Genomic DNA, 17,528 nt, shown 5'->3' on the forward strand with positions numbered 1-17,528 from the left:
GACAGAGAAAGACAGAGAGTGTTCTGAGATCGGGAGCACACATGTGAAAAAAAATATCCCACATCATCACAAAGTTATGTAAAAACAAAATAGCTTCTAGGCATATTCAGTAAGTTATATTTGTACTTGGGTGTGTCACTACCTCCCAGTCACCTCCAGCAGAACTCCCCACCTGATCCCCCCCCCCAACTTTGGTTCTAATCATTTCCACCCAGTGTGAGCAAAGGCTAAGAAACCTGAGTACTGTCATCCTCAAACATCTGAAATTTGTCAAGTTAAGAAAGACAGATCTATTGATAGCCTGTATTATGCAGTGTGAATACCTTCATCGTACACTGAGAAAGATCAACCCATCCCAACGTGACACACTGAAAGAAACACACAACAGAGTTGTGGGGTTGTGCAGCCTAGGTCTGTCCTTGCTCAGTAATTGTATTCCTACCTTCCAGGCATTGGTGGGAGGGGGCCATTTTTAAGGACTTACAGACACATCAGAAATGTTGAGTACATACCTGTGCTGTACGTAGCTTGACCTTATGGCGAAAAGACATGAAACCCAGTTTCACAAATTGCGCTAAGCCATGGTTCATTGAACCATATTTTTAACAGGCCACAATTAGTCTGTGTCACTCATGATGCAGCCATAAACCAAGGTTTACAAACCACCCTTCCTGGGTTCACATATCATTGCACTGTGCCATTAATGAATTAGCGTGAACTCAACTAATTTAATTAGAACATAGATTCCTATCAGATGAAGGCATTACTACATCCTTGCACCTTCTACTCCTACGTCTCCATTGCGCATTGCTGTCTGCGAGTCAGGGTCAGCGTATTGTGCGGAAGGAAAGAAGCATCATTTCCGATATCCCAGAAGAAAGAGATTTTCTTTTGCCACAGAGACAGGGCAGAAGATAGGATACATGAATTTATCTTATTTCCTTTTAAAGTAGGGGGAAAAGGGGGGGTTAGGGCAGTGCTTCGCTAGCTTGCAGGGTTGGATTTCTGATGAGGATCAGGGACCTGAGGAGGGAAGGCTAGCAAAGAAGGAGAATGAGGGACAGGTCAAGGAACAAAAATTCTTCCACATGAAGCTGAGTGGCCACCGATGAAATAGAGATGTTAGAGATGTAAAGCCTAAAAGAAGTTCCAATAGAAGAGAATATGTGTAGCTCAGGGTTGAACTGTGGAGGTCTTGGGGTTCTCTGAGCTTGGTTGTTTTCTTGCAAACGTTTCATTACCCGGCTAGGTAATGTCTTCAGTGCTAGATGTGCCACTGCATATAAACAGAGAGCAAACTCCACTCCATTCTAGCACTGAAGATGTTACCTAATGAAACATTTGCACGAAAACAACCAAGCTCAGAGAACCTATAAGGAGTTTCCTGCACAGCGCAATAGCTTCCCACAGATTGCATAAGCCTGCAGCCATGAAGTCCTGCCTGCCATTCCCAAGTGTGTAGCAGTCCTTCCTTCACCCTTCTAGTGAAACCCTGTGTGGGCCATATATATATAATTGCCCATCCATGGAAGGAAAATGGCTCTTCTAAATCCCAGAGCAAAAAAGAAAAAGAAAAAAAAATCTGCTTATGACCCACTTTTATGGCAGTCTCTCATGAGCAGGCAGGAGTCTCTATAGCTATAAATTTGCCTTCTAGCCTGGCTTCTTAAGCGCACAGAGAGAATCTTCAACTCTACACGTAGGTGGGAGACCTTTACAGATGTTCTAATAGAAGCAGGTCACTCAGGGCCCAATCCGTCATCATATGTGTCCGTGGGCATGAAGAATGTCTTGTGAGAGGTTGATCAAATTACAGACCCTCATCCACCTCAAGATGGTAGATGATGAAAATACCCTCATTAATTAGCCTGGCAGTGCATAAGGGATAAGGTGGAACTAACAGCTCACTGTGAATCTTAGATATCCCGTTAATCAGGGTGGGTTTCTTAACAGCATTAATATTTACATCTCCCATTTAAAATGTCCCAAGCATTTTGTGTACATTCATTCTTGCAATAATCTTGCAAGGTGGATGGATATTCTTACCTCCTACTCTAAGTGGGAAAAAAGGGAGTGGGTGGAAGAGAGTCTGAGAGAGTTGCAGAAGTTTGATTTCAACTCTGCTGTTGAATATAATATAATATAGAATTATATTGCTATAATTCTAGTTGTGATGAATTATGCTTTCCTCTACGTATTAGATGGCTGAAAACTATTTAAACTTTGCATCTTTCCCAATTTTTTTTTAACAGTAGTGGTTTACCCCAGCATTTTCTTCTTTCTTTTTTTCTTGATCTACTAAGATTAGGAACGAGAGAGAGAGACAGAGAGAGAGCGAGCCTGTGTCTTTATTGTGCTCAGTGACCAGTCCAAAGAGACGCAGGCAGAGAAATGCACACCGAGCCGCCTTGAAGAATAACAAGGAAAGTCTTGGACATCCTGTTGCCACGGCCTCTCCAGCTGTTTTTCTGGGCTAAGCTAATCATCACCCAGTACGTCTGCTCTACTGAAGCATAACAAAGGAAACAGATAAAAGGTGTCTGGGACTTTGGGGTCATAGATGAGTCCTCCTACTGCTTCCAGAAATTGAGACCTTCCCATTTTCAGGAAAAGGAAATAAGACGACTGCATATGGCATTGGAGCCCCCCATAGAATTAGCAGCAGGATTGGGACCAGCAGGAGCAAAGAATTAAAAATCCTACTCTTTAAGGATTGGCAATCTTCCAGTCGATACTGTCAGTGTCAGGGTAAAGCTGAAAGATGAGGCTTGTCCGAATTAGAAAGTATGGTTGAAGTGAAGGCTAGACAATCTCAGCTCTCAGTTTTAACCGCAATGGCTATTACGATTGAACATTATTTCTTTCCAAATGTCGCTATTTTTCACATTCTTCTCAGTTTTTAAAAAATCTAAATGTCCCCTTCCTGTTTTGTCTTTGAGCAAACGGGTTGCAAAATAGATTAAGTTGTTTCTAAATACAGAGAAATTAACCCAATATTGTTTAATATTACTTACGTTAATTATACATAGATGTTTGTTTCAAAACATTAAAATATAAAGCTGTTGCCATTGTTTTTAAAAATGTAGTGTTAAAGTATTATCATACAAATGGTGAAAATCCCAGCTAGATTAACAGCTCTGATGGCAGTTAATGTGTTTCTAAAACTTCTGAGGAGCTGTTACAACCCATTATGGCTGAAATATTGGTGTATGAAAAATTAATAAAGCCAGCAGAAAATGGAATTTGGCATCTGTGCTAGCTATTTACATAGAAAGAATCACCCAGAATTAATTATGCCCTCTGTTACATTCTAATGAGTTTTTCATTAAAATGTACACTATTATGGAAACTAAACAAGGATTATTCAAACAAAAATGCCAACAGATGTTTTTTAAAAAAAAAAAGAGGGAGAGAGATTAAAATTAGTTAATTGGTTATACATTTATATCTAGCGCAGGGTTAATCGAACCCTATTTATCATACAGTTTATGTATATTTTGCAAAGAAAACAATATATGCACAACTCTGTATTATTGCTCAGCCAACATTTTCTCCTGCATTTTTCCCCCTTGGGCTGCTTCTTCAATTTAATGGAAAAGGAATTGTTATACTTTCCTCCCCCTCCTCCTCCTCCTCCTCCCCCTCCTCCTCCTCCTCCTCCTCCTCCTCCTCCTCCTCCTCCTCCTCCTCCTCCTCTTATTCTTCTTATTCTTATTCTTATTCTTATTCTTCAGAACATCTTGGAGAAATTGTTAGAGGGAGGGGTGTTCTTACATTTTATCTTCACGTTGAGATGTCTGAGAACTGAGAATTTGGTTTTTCACTGGGCAGTTTTCTCTCTGGCAGCCAGCAATGTCCCTGACTTCCTACTCCTCGGAAATGTCCCACCAGGAAGACACTCCCCCTACATCTCTTTGGGATCAGAAAGTTTGGGAAGCCAGGGTTGCTGGACAATGATGGAGAGATATAGAACACAACCCAAAAATAATCATGTAGGATTCTTGGAGACAATGATGGAAGTGCAAAACATCCAAAGTATGATTTTAAAAGAAATTTTCAAACAGTCCAAGCATGAGCTGGGGAAAAAAAAAAAAAGGAGCCACTGCTGCAGAGGAAGAAAATATTTGGCAAATTGGAGCTACACATTTTGGTGAAATATTCCTATAGCTGCTACCTATTTTTCAGTGTCTCTGTGAACACTGCTTTTTCATGCGTGATGGTCTCCCTTCTATGCACTGGACCATGGAGTGCCAAATTCCATTTCCTTTCCTCGATTGCAACCCCTCCTCTTGTTTCTTGGACTCTCTCTTCCCCCTTTCTTTCACTGTTAAGCTTTCCAATTTCAGGAAATAAAGAATAAATCAACAGTATACTTCAGACAATGTGTCGAATGTTGACAATAACAGGAAAATCACACACTATTTCTTTTGCTTCTTGGAAGGCTTGCAGAAAGTTGGAAAAATACATTTTTAAGGAATCCTAAAAAGTTCTCATTGCGTCTGTTCTATTTTGGAAATCAGGCCTGCTTATTCAGAGCTTCACAATCTTGTAGGACATTTGGGGGAAGCAAACACAAGGGCAGACCAGGTACACCAGGTGCTGTTCTTTCCTCTGTTTGTCTCAAGAATAACTTAGCAGGCATTTTGATACTCCGGCTACAGGCCAGTTTGAACGAAGTAGTTCAAAACACAAACCTGATCACTTCTTAAAGAGGAGGAGTTGCTTTTCTTATTCTATTTCAACTCCCAAGATCCTTCAGCTAAACCTGTCCCAGTGGAACTCTTGAGTAATTTGTGTTAAAGTATTAATCTGCTAAGGGAATAGAGAACACCACACTATTGAGGGAATATGGGAAACTGTGCCACGGTAATGCATGTACAACAGCGCACTACATGTATTAATCATATTACCAACAACTGTGCAATTACTGTTCAGAGTCAAGAGCATCTCTCGGGGGGAAAGGGAGAAATGATAAGGGTGGTCATGCTGCCAAGAATCCCAGTAGCTTGGAAGGGCAAATGTTGCAATTGAACAAAAAATTAATATGAATTGCCAAGCATATCCTTATTGCCTTTATGAATGTTGGCAGCATCAACCTAATATTACTGCAGATCTATGCCCTATTCCATCTCGGCAAGAGAGTTACCAAATTACACATCTATGGCCTGTAAGATCCTACTCAGTTCATGAAGATCATAGGGTCTTGATAAAAACTGCAGCGCCGTGGATAGGAAACTCCATTCTTTCAAGCCAGGATGTTATCACCTTTGTCCAGAACCCTCCTAGTCCTGGGAGTCTCGGGGGCACATTTCTGCATCTCTCTCACATCCAGGAAAATTGGCACAAAAGGAAAGCATCTGGCTATCTACACAAGGATTGTGTAATTGTCTCATAAGGAATGAAGCAAAGAAATCCCATGCGTTAGAAAAGAAATCATATAATGGCAATCATGCATTCAGTTTTTCTGGTCATTAGTTCAGTTGGCTTAAGCCTACAAGGGAAGGGCATGAAAATCGCTTTTAGTTCAGTCTGTTTCAGGCAGGGCTGGGTATCAGTTGTCATTCAATCAAAATAGTATTTAAAGATGCCCGTAGAATGTGCCAGAAACAATGAGAAAATCCAATCCAACACTGAAAGATTCATCATTCTCGACCAGGATGCATCTGAGCACATTCAGCTAAAAGAGGCAACAGAGGATGTCAACCCAAAGAGGCAGGTAGAGAGGGGAGGAAGATGGTTTATCCAGGGTAGTTGGGAGTAGCTTCAACTTCCCAACAGAGTAGGTGCCCCAATGTATTTTCCTGAATCCTGGAATAGACCTCCAGTGGTTTTGAACTGGTATTTTCTACCAAACATAGCCACTTGGAGAGCCCTCTTGTGCTGGCTGAGTGTTTATTATTCTACTCAAGTTTCCATCCTCCTTCTCCTTAAAAAGAAAAACGAAACAAAACTGGGATAGTAAAATCTGTTTTTACTAAAGAACTGTATGTGTTTGGGGAGCGGGTGGAAAACTGCAGCTATAACAAGGTTTGCCAAGTATCCTGACCATTTATGATGATGTTCAGGGTTTAGAGTTGAATTACATTACATGGCTCCATTTTTGACTTTAATTGTCGGCTTCAAGTTGTCAAGTCATAACTACATTTGCATTGCATTAGGGGATCTTTCCCCACCCCACATCTCTCTATTGATCTTGTCCTGTGGAGTAATTTAACTCCATTCTAATTTTCTTCCACAAGCAGGCTGACTCTCCATCCAAGGAAGTGAGTTATGTATATTCAAGACGCACATCTTATGAATCTTGTTAAGGTTTACCGCCTTATAGCCTGTGCTGATGGAATATTTAATCAAAGAAATGAGTTGGCAGATATGATGTACAATGTGGTTATGCCTTGTGGTGTGTGTCTTCACCGCCAATTGAGAAATGGGTGAATTTGCCATTCATCAGTGCCACGCTGAAAGCTTTGTATATAACCTTCTCCTCTCTCTCTCTCTCCTTAAAAACTTATTTATCAAGATTAAAGATATTTTAAATCAACAGTTTCTCTACAGATACATCATCTTTATTTCCAAAGTGGCTAAATCTTTCATCATTTAGCAGCTGAAAGAGTCTCTCATCCCAACCACGAAGTAATTTGAATTTTCCATGAAAGAGAAAAGAAAAAAACTAAAAGGATAATGTTAAAAGTCCAAAACACAACCATCATGTCTTCCTTCCCTTTTATGAACATTGTTATTTAGTGTTGTGCTGTTCATCATCAGTGCTGGATCTCAGGACCTGTCGTAATCAAGTCAGCCATGTAGCAAATTTAAAAAAGGAAAGCATGAAAATGGTTTATTATGGTCATAGGCCAGCACAAAATTTAAAAAATAAAAATAAACCTGAGTCGTCTTCTTCTTCTTCTTCTTCTTCTTCTTCTTCTTCTTCTTCTTCTTCTTCTTCTTCTTCTTCTTCTTCTTCTTCTTCTTCTTCTTCTTCCTCTTCCTCTTCCTCTTCCTCTTCCTCACCTCCACCTCCTTCTTCTTCTCTCTCTCTCTGTTCCCCTTTTCTTAAAACTATCCTTTTTAGATGTTCAAAACATTTTTCTATGCCTGAATATGTCTCCAGTGGAGGCTTCCATGGGAGGTGGAAGTCAAAAAAGTCAAAGTGGCAGCCATAAGCAAAGCATTGTTCCTTTTCTATATGTTCTGAGCATGACCCTTGGTCCCCAAAATCTCTTTCCAACCTGAAGGTATCTGTATGGTCATAATTTAGGACTGGACAAGGCTGTATTGCTCTGATGTTAATGGTCTGATAATTTGCTTAGTTAATAACCCTTTTATTAGCCAAAGATGAGGAAAAGTTTAAAGCAAAATTGATTATTTGGGTTTCTTTCCCTAGATATTAATTAATACTTGTACGAATTACTAATACGATTTTGGAACAATGATGTCTGGATGTTACCAAACAGCAAACTGACTTTTATTTATAATTCCCATTTAGCCAGACCAGTACTCAGCCATTTATTTTCTAATGAGTTATGTCTGAATTACCTGAGTGGATTTACAGTATACAAGTACCAAATTTTCTCATTAGCTAAATTTGCGGCTTTACTACAGACATTAATTTTGACTCATAAATAAATCCATCTCGCTTCTGTGTAACATTCTTACTATAAGGGGCAATTTCAGTGATAAGATTTAGATTTGATTTTAATAATCACTCAGGAAATGTATTCCACGTTTCAAAATTATGACCTTAGTTCCAGGAAGCTGCTAAACTGTGTGATCTTCTGTGTCAGCACCAGTGGCTAATCACCTGTGGGATTCATTGCCACAAACCATGATAGCCACAAACTTGGATGGCTTTCAAAGAGCAATGGATAGATTCATAGAGGACAAGTCTATAGAGCGCTATTAGGCATGATGATACAAAGTTATTTCCAGATGTCTCCAAATTCCACTGGCAGGGGAACAGTGGTGGAGGGGACCAGTTCTCTGTCTTCTGCTTTCAAGCTTGGCCACCATGAGAAACAAATGCTAAACTAATATGAGCTTGGTCTGACCCTCTTAATAAAAAGGGATTGGATAAATTCATGGTGGAACATGTCTGTCAAGAGCTATTACTCATGAAGATTCTGTATTATTTCTAAGTTAAGGCAGCTGACTTCAAATAATAACAACTAAAGAGACAGGTATATTTCTTTCAGCTGCATGTGAACACCCAAGAGACATCTGGTTCATCCTGTGAGAAACAAAATGTTGCACTAAGGTGGACCATGGCCTGATCCAGTAAGCTATCTTAGGGTCTCATGTGGAAGAAGCCACTTTTTCCAGATCTCTAGGGCAAACATAAACCATCTGAGTTTCCAGGACTATACATCACCACCTAAGGCCTGGGATATAGGTCCTACATTTCTTCAAAATTTACTTCTGAGTGACAGAAATGATTAAATGATAGGGAAATATAGCTCTATGAGCTATATTTAATTTAATTTAAATCAGATGTGGTTTACATCTTGGCTCTGCCCATTTTCTTTGACTTGCTTGCACCCATTTTTTTGGAATGAGAGTGGGAGAAGCCCTCAGCCTGGAAAAGGTTACAGGACCCTGGATTATGGCAACGCCCAGATGGTATCTAATGTAGCCTGACCACTGGCTTTGAACCTTGGCAGGAGTAATACAGTTACATTTGAGTGGGAAAACTGGGTTATAAACCTATTTGCACAACCAGGGATGTGCTAAGGAAGAGGAACGTGGTGCAAGGAATAACATTCTTCAAATGACCTCCGATATATTTGCCACAAGCTTTGAAAACCTCTGAAAATGGACAGTGCTTGGAAATATGAATGAATACAGACCCAAAACTAAGGTCAGGGTTAATAGATCAGTATTAATAGATAACTCCAAATAGTTATCTGCAATAAGTATATATAAGAACATGTTCACCAGGTAACTTTACCTTCCAAAAGTAAGGTATGATAATTCATGCCCCATATTAATACCATTCTAATGGTGATAAAGATTCTCATTAGTAAGGCCAAATCCTTCACCCCAGGCCTGGCAATAAAATAGCTCTGGGGGAACTCCATAAGACTACATGCCAAAAATCAATAACATGCCATTTTATAATTAAGAGACAAAATAAATGCTAAAGGAAAGTCCAGTAAATTAAGAAAAGTGCCTTCCAGAGAGATGGAAAATATTGATTGCAATGTACAAAATATGTGAACTCCCCCTAGCCAACTCTTTGAAGGCAATTAGAATCTGGACAGTTAATTCTATATAAGCTTGAGGAAAAAAAAATCAATGATTATAGTATGGACATATTATGATATTTGTCATTAACAGCAAGCAATTTGTTATCAGGCAACCAGTGTCTCTGATTAATCAATTAGGGAAGGTTCTGGCTGGGTTGCTTCTATATTAAAGCTGATTACAACAACTATCACATTCCCATAATCAAAGCCAGGGGTAAAATGAGAAATCGCTTGATGCTTCCTTTAATCCTAAATGGAAGAAGCACATATCCATGCATACGGGATGGGGGAATGACAGAATGTGTGCAATGACATTGTCATGCAAATGCGGTGACTTATGTATGTGCATCAGATGTTGGGACCCATCACCAGACAGGTGTTGTTATTTTGGCATCATTGCAGTTGCTGTGGGCACAGCTGATCGTGTGCTGCGCTACTACTGAAAATGTTTACTGTCCTCATAGTGCTGCTTAATACAATAACTAGCAGGCCAGGTGGGGCCTTCAGCATTGCACTGTGGAGGGACAGATGTGCAGTTAGCGAATCTTAGTACAGGAGTAGAGGCATGACAAGTAACTCCATTTCTCTAGATATGTAACATGGGAAAAGAGGAACTAAAAATAATTTTCATCCACCCAAATATGAAAACTGACCACATTTGAAGAGGTTGAAATATATTTCAACTCTTTTGACTGGACATCAGTCATTGCAGTTCAAGGAAACAGGGTAAGTTATAGCACACAGGACACAGATTGGACCATTCACTGTCTTTTAGCATCTGCTATCTGAAGAATACTCCTGATCTCACCTCAGGGTAAGATTGGCTAGCAGGGTTGGTGAGCTCTGTTGAACTCTCTGCCATCATGAATGCAATTCAAGTGGGACATATACCACTTCAAGTGGGACATATACCACCAATGCAATTCAAGTGTGACATGCCTGTTCTACTCAAGTGTTCCACCTTCTTCAAAAACAGTTCCTTTCCAATCTTGTGAGAGGGATTGTAAATTTAGCTATTTGGATAAAAAAGGAAAGATTGGGTGAATTATTTCCTACATCCTCCAGAATCATGAAAGCCCCTTTCCTGGGATCCAGAACTATTATGAAAGAAGGACCTTCTAATGAATCAGGGAACACATCCCATTGTAGCCACTTGCTGATAGGGTGAAATCCAACATGAATGGGGCACACTTTTTCTGTTTCTCTCTTTGAATTTCCCATTTTCTCTCTCTCTTCCTTCTCCCTCAGAGGACTGCTGGACAAAGCATGAATTGCTTTTCCTAGGGGTTTGATCTAACGAGTTGCAGAAAGCTTCTTAAATTAGGATTAAGAGGATATTCAATCATATGGCTGCCGGTTGCCCAACCTTGCAAGGATGGATGGATGGATGGATGGATGGATGGATGGATGGATGGAGATAGATAGATAGATAGATAGATAGATAGATAGATAGATAGATAGATAGATAACATGCAATATGCGGTCCACTTTTCCCTTTTTAACATAGCCACAAATAAAAGCATTTAAGAAATTAATTAAATACTTGAGTGCTTGCTTAATTCCTCATTGAGAAAGGGTTCTCTGGCACTGTGGTACTGTAGATATTTTGCACGTCTAATGATTATATTCCTAAGTACTTCTTGAACAATTGAGATAAACCAACCCCAACCTTCAGAATGCATTATAATCAGAGGGCATTGCTAGGGGCAGGAAGTGACTACAGAAAACTCATTTATCTAGTTTTCATCCCATTTACTGCATGAGATAACATCACCAAGCTGCTTGTTTCCTTGGCTTTATCAGTGAAACCAAAAATACTTCAGACAATGCCTAAAGTGAGGATTTCAATTCAGTTGTTTAACAATCTCCGTATGCTACATTTCATTGGCTACAGTTAATATTGGGATAAGAGACCATCTGGAAGTTGTAGAGATAAAGGCTTCCTCCCTACAGATGTCTATGTTGTACATGCAAACGTGTGCTCACACTGTTGACACAGTTGGCTTACTTGTATAAAACTAGAGATCTGCTTCAGATCTAAAGCTGAAAAGATCCTTTGGAGCCCCCAAAACATACCTATTTAAGAAGATACCAACAGCATCCCCACCTCTGCTCAAAAGCACATTGTCACCCCCTTCAACTGGAATTGCACGCTACTGTGCACGTCCAGAAAGCATACAACATCTTTCAGGAACCACCAACAGATGTTGCATGTCTGCCCACACAGACTCTGAAGAACCTTTTGGCTTCAGATCCAAAGCATTACACATGCCTATATAGAATCCTAAAGTGTCCATAAAACCCCAAACAGTACAACACACCCATAATGTTAAGAAAACTGTGCAACCCTTGCATTAGAGTAAGGTCTCTTTGCAAATAGTAATGCATTTGGGAAAGAGAGAGAGAGTGCGGGGGGGGGGGGACACACAAAAACTTAAATTGGCACCCAGAAGAATGTAATCCTGCTTTCAGGTGGCATGCCTCTTCAGAGAAATCATTTTCACTCAGGAGCTATGCTGAAAAGTTTCTCACTTTGGTCCCTTGGCACAATTTTGATACAGAAAACATTGGGAGAAGAACCGTCATCAGATCTAATACAGATCTGATGCCATGTGTAAAGCATGAGCAAACTTTGGGTATTGGGAAATAATGTGATACACGGATGCCTTTTCAGATGGCGGCAGCCTTTTCTCTCTAATAACACATAATTTTGCATGTTGCCATTAAACCAATGATTTTAACAAAAGGTTACTAGGATCTAGGAAATTGCACTTCTCTCTCTTAATAAATTAATTGAATTGTGTCCTAGAGAGTTTTTGGCTTCTAATCACATCAAAGAAATAAATAGGCCGATGTGATAGAAAGCAACACAACACGCCATTTGGATAACCCTGCTCCCTACCACCACCTCGAAATTCATAATATATATGCTTACCTGCATAGAATTCTGGACTATAGACTGCACCAACGACTGGATTTAATTTCCAACCTGTAGTAAAGACAGGAAACCAAACTTGGTAAATTTGAGATTATGGCATGACATTCTAATTATTGCAGGTTATGACTGTACAGTTTCTCTTTTATATCTTTTAAAGAATTGTATGATGTCCTTCAGAATGAATCCTTTTCCAGAATATCTTTTAAACCTTCTAAAAAAATCATGATACACACACACAGTCTTTGAGTGGAAGGAACCATTAAATGAAGGGGAAATTTCTGCATCTTTTATTACAAGACCACTTTGTATCAATACACTTTTTCTTCAATACCTAGATATAATTTCAGCCTATTTCATGAAAAGGAGATTCTATTTATCCACTTAATGCAAGTCTGAGTAACTCTGCAAAAAGAAGAAATTTTTGATGAACAGAGGCAATCTTCCTGGTTTTAAATTGCAAGGGCTTAGAAGGACTTTGCTCCCACAACACACTAAATCCTAAAACTGGATTAACAAAACGCCACTGGTGTCTTTACATAACATGTTCTGCCCTAATAAATCATTTTATGGCTTAGCATAATGGCTTGGTTCACACAACAATTCCTGGGTTCATACATAAATGAACTAGCCCAGCTCTGACTTCTGGAATATCTTTTCCATAAAAGAAGTCCACTTACCCTCTTTTGTTAGATATCAGACAAAAGGCCATGAACCTTCCATTTCCCCAAGTTTTTAATGAAGAGAAAAGCAGAACATCTTTTACATGGATTGTCTGCCTATTGTTTTACTGCAGACATTTTAGGGCACAATGTGAACTTTATTTTGTTGTAAAAATAAATTAAAAGAAAGTTTAGCAGGGTTGGAACAGGTAAGCACTTGGCTGAAAGACTGCCAGGACTGGAAGCCAGACTGGGAAACTGTGTGTGTGTGTGTGCGTATTTGTGTTAAGGGGTAGGGCAATGGCAAACCGATAAATATTGTAAATCTTAGGTGTGGCCATTGGCCATCTGGGGGTAAGATTTCCTTTACAAAATAAACAGGGCGTTTTATTATGTTTTTAGAAATGTTGAAGCTACTGTCATACTGAAACGGGGTAGGCAACCTTTTGGTGGCGAGGCCACAATGACTGTAATATTGGCATAGACCATGATAATGAGAAGGGGATACATACCATGTAAGTTGATCAGACCAGCATCTTCATTTTTATTCCACTTGGGGGTGGAGGCCATTGTTTTGTAAACCAAGTTAAGCTTATTTTAGAGCTAGGCTTATTGTAGAGCTACACAACAGTTTTTGTGTGTTTCCTGACTTGAAATGCCAGGAAACTGCTGCTGAGTTTTACAAAAGTGGTCAGAAAAGACTCCTGAGGGTTGGGGGTGCTAGCTGCTTACCCCTTTTCTAAATGATGCATACAATTTGGTGTATCCGTTTTACTTACACCATTTTGTCTGCCTATTCCAGACTGTGCAATAACCATACAATTAAGTTTTATAACAATGTGAGAAAGCAAACTGCAGCCTGAGATGAAGGGGGCAGTTGGGGGGGGGGGGCGAGAGAAAAGGAAGAAGTAAAGCAAGATTTATTTTCATTCCCCCAAATCTTCCAAGCTGATCTAAGCCTAGTCCTTAACCAACAAAAGTATTTAATTGCTCGAAGTTTAATTTTCCATAATACCTTTAGTCTTCCACTTCTGAACAGATAAGCAATTTTGGCTGGTTTTTCACATCTGTCAGACTTTTCTGTCAAAGAGGCTGAAAGATAACCTCAGACATTTTAAGTTATACTAATGGTGCCTCAATTTGTCTTAGGAAGGGGGGGGGGATGGTGCTCTGGATGATACAGATCGATGATTTCAGCTGAAACTTGCTCTCATATTTCATCTCCTTCTCCCACCCAATTTGATGGCTGTATCATCTAACTTGGTGAAGCTCACTCTGGAAAGACTTCATTTATCATGAAAATAACAGCAATTAAACTTTACTTTGTCTTGTCAATGAAGTATTTGCTGGCCCATAACTGTGTGGGTTAATCAAGTGTGAGGAGAAGTTTGACATGTACGAGTGAGGAACTGCCAAGGAACCAAGTCTTTACCATTAGAGGAGGTAAATTCACCACTGTGGGTGTAATTCTGTGAATTTGTCTTGCTGTCACAACACTTATTTCAGGTAGAAACTTTTGGAAGAGAGAGGAAAGGAGGGGGGAACCTGTCTCTTATGCAGATAGATAGACTGAGTATCTGGATGCAGGAGAGACATAATTTAGCATGATCAGCATGCCAAATTGTATAGATACCATTTCCACTACTGCAAGCTAAAAATGAGCTACATAGTACAAATAGTATAAGATCCTTGCCAGCAACAATGGAGAGTGACTGTCAGGTGGGAAGGCAATGTCCCTATTTGGGTGATGACTTGGCACTGGTTGATGACAGGACTGTCATGTTACTGCCACAACTTCCTACATAATATCTCCTTATCTTCTCCATAAAACATTTAGGTGGCAGTTAGGAGTTATCCTTGTAAGTACCTCAGTATTTGGTACCCAAAGTATTAGGACCTCAGATTGATTAGAAAGCTGGACTTCCATTCAGATCAATGGGATCACAATTCAGATCACTTCACTCAGCAAAAGGGGGTCAGAATGAGCAAGGAGTGCACCAAATTTCAATTCAATTCAAGGTGCTGGTAATGACCTATAAAGCCCTATATGGCATGGGGTCACATTATTGGAGGGACTGCCTCTCCCCAGTCACATCTACCCATCCCATCAGGTCCAGCAAGAAGGGCATGTTGCAGGTCCCATCCACGGAGGAATGTCATCTGATGGGACCCAGGAGGAGAGCCTCTTATGCTACAACCCACCCTTTGGAACATCACTCCCCCTAAGGTCAGATTGGCCCCAACCTTGCTGGCCTTCTGGAAGGGCCTGGAGACACGGCTTTGCCATCTGGCCTTGGGGCCCAGTGACGTTGGTAGAGAACTTGCTAATTGGTTGTATTGTTAGGAAAATGAATGGTGTTCTACCGCTGGTTATTTTTTTATGGTTTTAATTTTTTAAAATTGTTTTAATGTTTTTAAAGGATTCTTGTGATTATTTTTTGGTTATTTTGTTTATCGTTTTCTCTTTTTAACTTTGTGCACCACTCAGAGTCACATATGTGAGATGGGTGGCTATATAAAAGTATCGAATAAATAAATAAATGTGATGTGAGGACATGAGAAGTAAAGCAGCTTTTCCATGTTCAGTGCAATGCTTGAGCATGGCTCATGCTGGGCTACCGAGAAATGGATATTATGGCTTGCTTTAAGAAAGGAGTCCAACATAGTTCATGCTGCTTTCCAGTCTTTTCAGAGCCACTTTTTCTTCCAGCTTTTGAGAAGCTCAGTTTCATCAAGTCATGGGGGAGGAAGCAAGCAGACGGAAGAACGAAGATGAATGAAAGTCAAGGTGGACACTGGACATGACACAGAGAAACACTTGTGAGTTCCACTCATAATGAAAAGCACCAGCTTCATCCCAGTTCCTCTGTATTACTGAAGCACTGGATTTTTTTATGGCTTAGCCTGTGTAATGTATTGCATGGATACAGGAGTCACCATTCATAACCAAGTTCAGTGATGTTGTTTGAATGCAAGCAAAGCAGGTACTAGAGAAGAGGGAGAAATTTATTTACTTCTCATTTGAATATGAATTTATCTAAGTTTGCATTTTGATCCAGGAGTGAAACCAAAACTTAATTATCATTTGAAATCTGCAGTTCTCCAGATTCCCAATCACAAATCACCAACATTTTTTTTTAAAAAAAAGCATATTAGAGGGAAAAAAATAGAACAAAAACTTATTATCTTAGGAAAGGTTAGTTGCATTCCTAGCTGGTGACCTTGAAAAGCTAAGCAGGATCAGACCTGGTTACTACTTAGAAGGGAGCCCACCAGAAAATACCAGAACTGTGGGCTAAACTTGAAACTGGAAGAAATAATCCTAAAAGAAAGCAAACCACTAGAATGTTGTTGCCAAGAACACTCTGTGGACAAGTCCAAAAAGTTACCTGTTTGACTCAGAAGAGACTTGATTTTTATCTGTAATTCTATCAAACAAATTTGCAAACCGTAAGACAGGTTTGGAAAAAATGGGTACCCAAATGCATGCAAATTATCGACAAGATCCTTAATTAAATTCTGAATTCATAAATTCTCACATCTGATGAGCCAAACTTGCTGCATCTGCAAAAATGAGAAGATGGGGAAAAGCAACATGGATAAATTCCTAAGGACACCACCTAGGATCTTATCAACAATGAGTTAAGGTTCTAAAAAATGCATCTTAGGATTTTTTCCCCCCAACAAGGCAGAGGATGGCTATACTGTAAAAGCTTCACACTGGCAGTTTTTGTAGCAAGCATCAAAGGGAAGATGAGTAGAGAGGTTGCCTTTCAGTTCAGAAAATGTGGATGCTCCTTTATGGATGACTTGGATTGTTGTGATCTGGGCACACTGAAATAACAAGATATATGCCTTCTTTGATGGCTTTTTAAAAATTATTATTCTGAGGCTTGCAGTATTGTGCCACAATCTTCTTGGGCAGTGCTGATCCATAGAAGCAGCTTGGTGGGTCTTCTTGACCTTCTTGGATAGCCCTTATTCCAAACCAAACCAAACCAGAAACTCAGCAACATGGGAAAGGGACTTTGTTCTCTGTTGTTTTGCCTCCTCCTTTCCTTGTGCTCCCATCTATAGAAGCCTTGGAGACTTGCCAGGAACCTCTCCTTGCCCTGAATTTTGACATGTCCCAATCACTGCAGAAAATCCTGCAGAAAAATGGGCTGCTTCAGGTTTCTTTCACACTATCTAATGTTGCTTCTGAAAGCACAGTGCACAATTTGGCCGTCACTCCTTATCAGAAAGATAATAGCTAGGGCAACCTTTGCACAATCCATTTTTCCTGGTCCCTGGTAGGTTCATCTCCCTATTTCCCCCAAGAGCAGATTGGACCTCCATAATCTGTGATCCTGGACAATGTCCAGCCATGGGAAAGATTTTTAAAAATGGGGGCTGCTGAAATGAAGAAAGCTTGTAGAAGCCAGGCAAGCTTGTGGGAAAACAGAGGGGTTTTGTGTGAATGCCTGTATGTCAAAAGATGGTACTTTTAACTCATAGAATGGTTTATAACAAAATTGATGTCAATAAGAAGAATGAGATAAGGGTTCTGCTCAAAGAATGTGAGCAGATACATTCAAATAGAGATACCAAGCCAATGCAACTTAGGGATAATACATTGTTGACCAAACAAAATAAGATATATTGACCTGATCAAGTGTTTTTGTCTGTGTGCCCCTTGTTGCTGTTGTAGAT

The 17,528-nt window shown here is 39.8% G+C and overlaps 1 protein-coding gene across 1 annotated transcript in view; it reads right to left on the reverse strand.

Annotated features, from left to right (window-relative positions):
• The window catches only part of RBFOX1 (RNA binding fox-1 homolog 1), a 399,208-nt gene that overhangs the window by 93,196 nt on the left and 288,484 nt on the right, over positions 1-17,528 (reverse strand). Inside the window, exon 7 of the mRNA XM_088152958.1 lies at positions 12,175-12,228. Within this exon, the coding sequence (XP_088009084.1) occupies positions 12,175-12,228 (54 nt within the window). The remainder of the gene's footprint in view (positions 1-12,174; positions 12,229-17,528) is intronic.

Source organism: Python bivittatus, unplaced genomic scaffold (genome assembly GCF_059951505.1).
Source record: "Python bivittatus isolate LINGU-HERP-01145 unplaced genomic scaffold, Pbiv_v1 ctg000030_np1212, whole genome shotgun sequence".
Lineage (NCBI taxonomy): Eukaryota > Metazoa > Chordata > Lepidosauria > Squamata > Pythonidae > Python > Python bivittatus.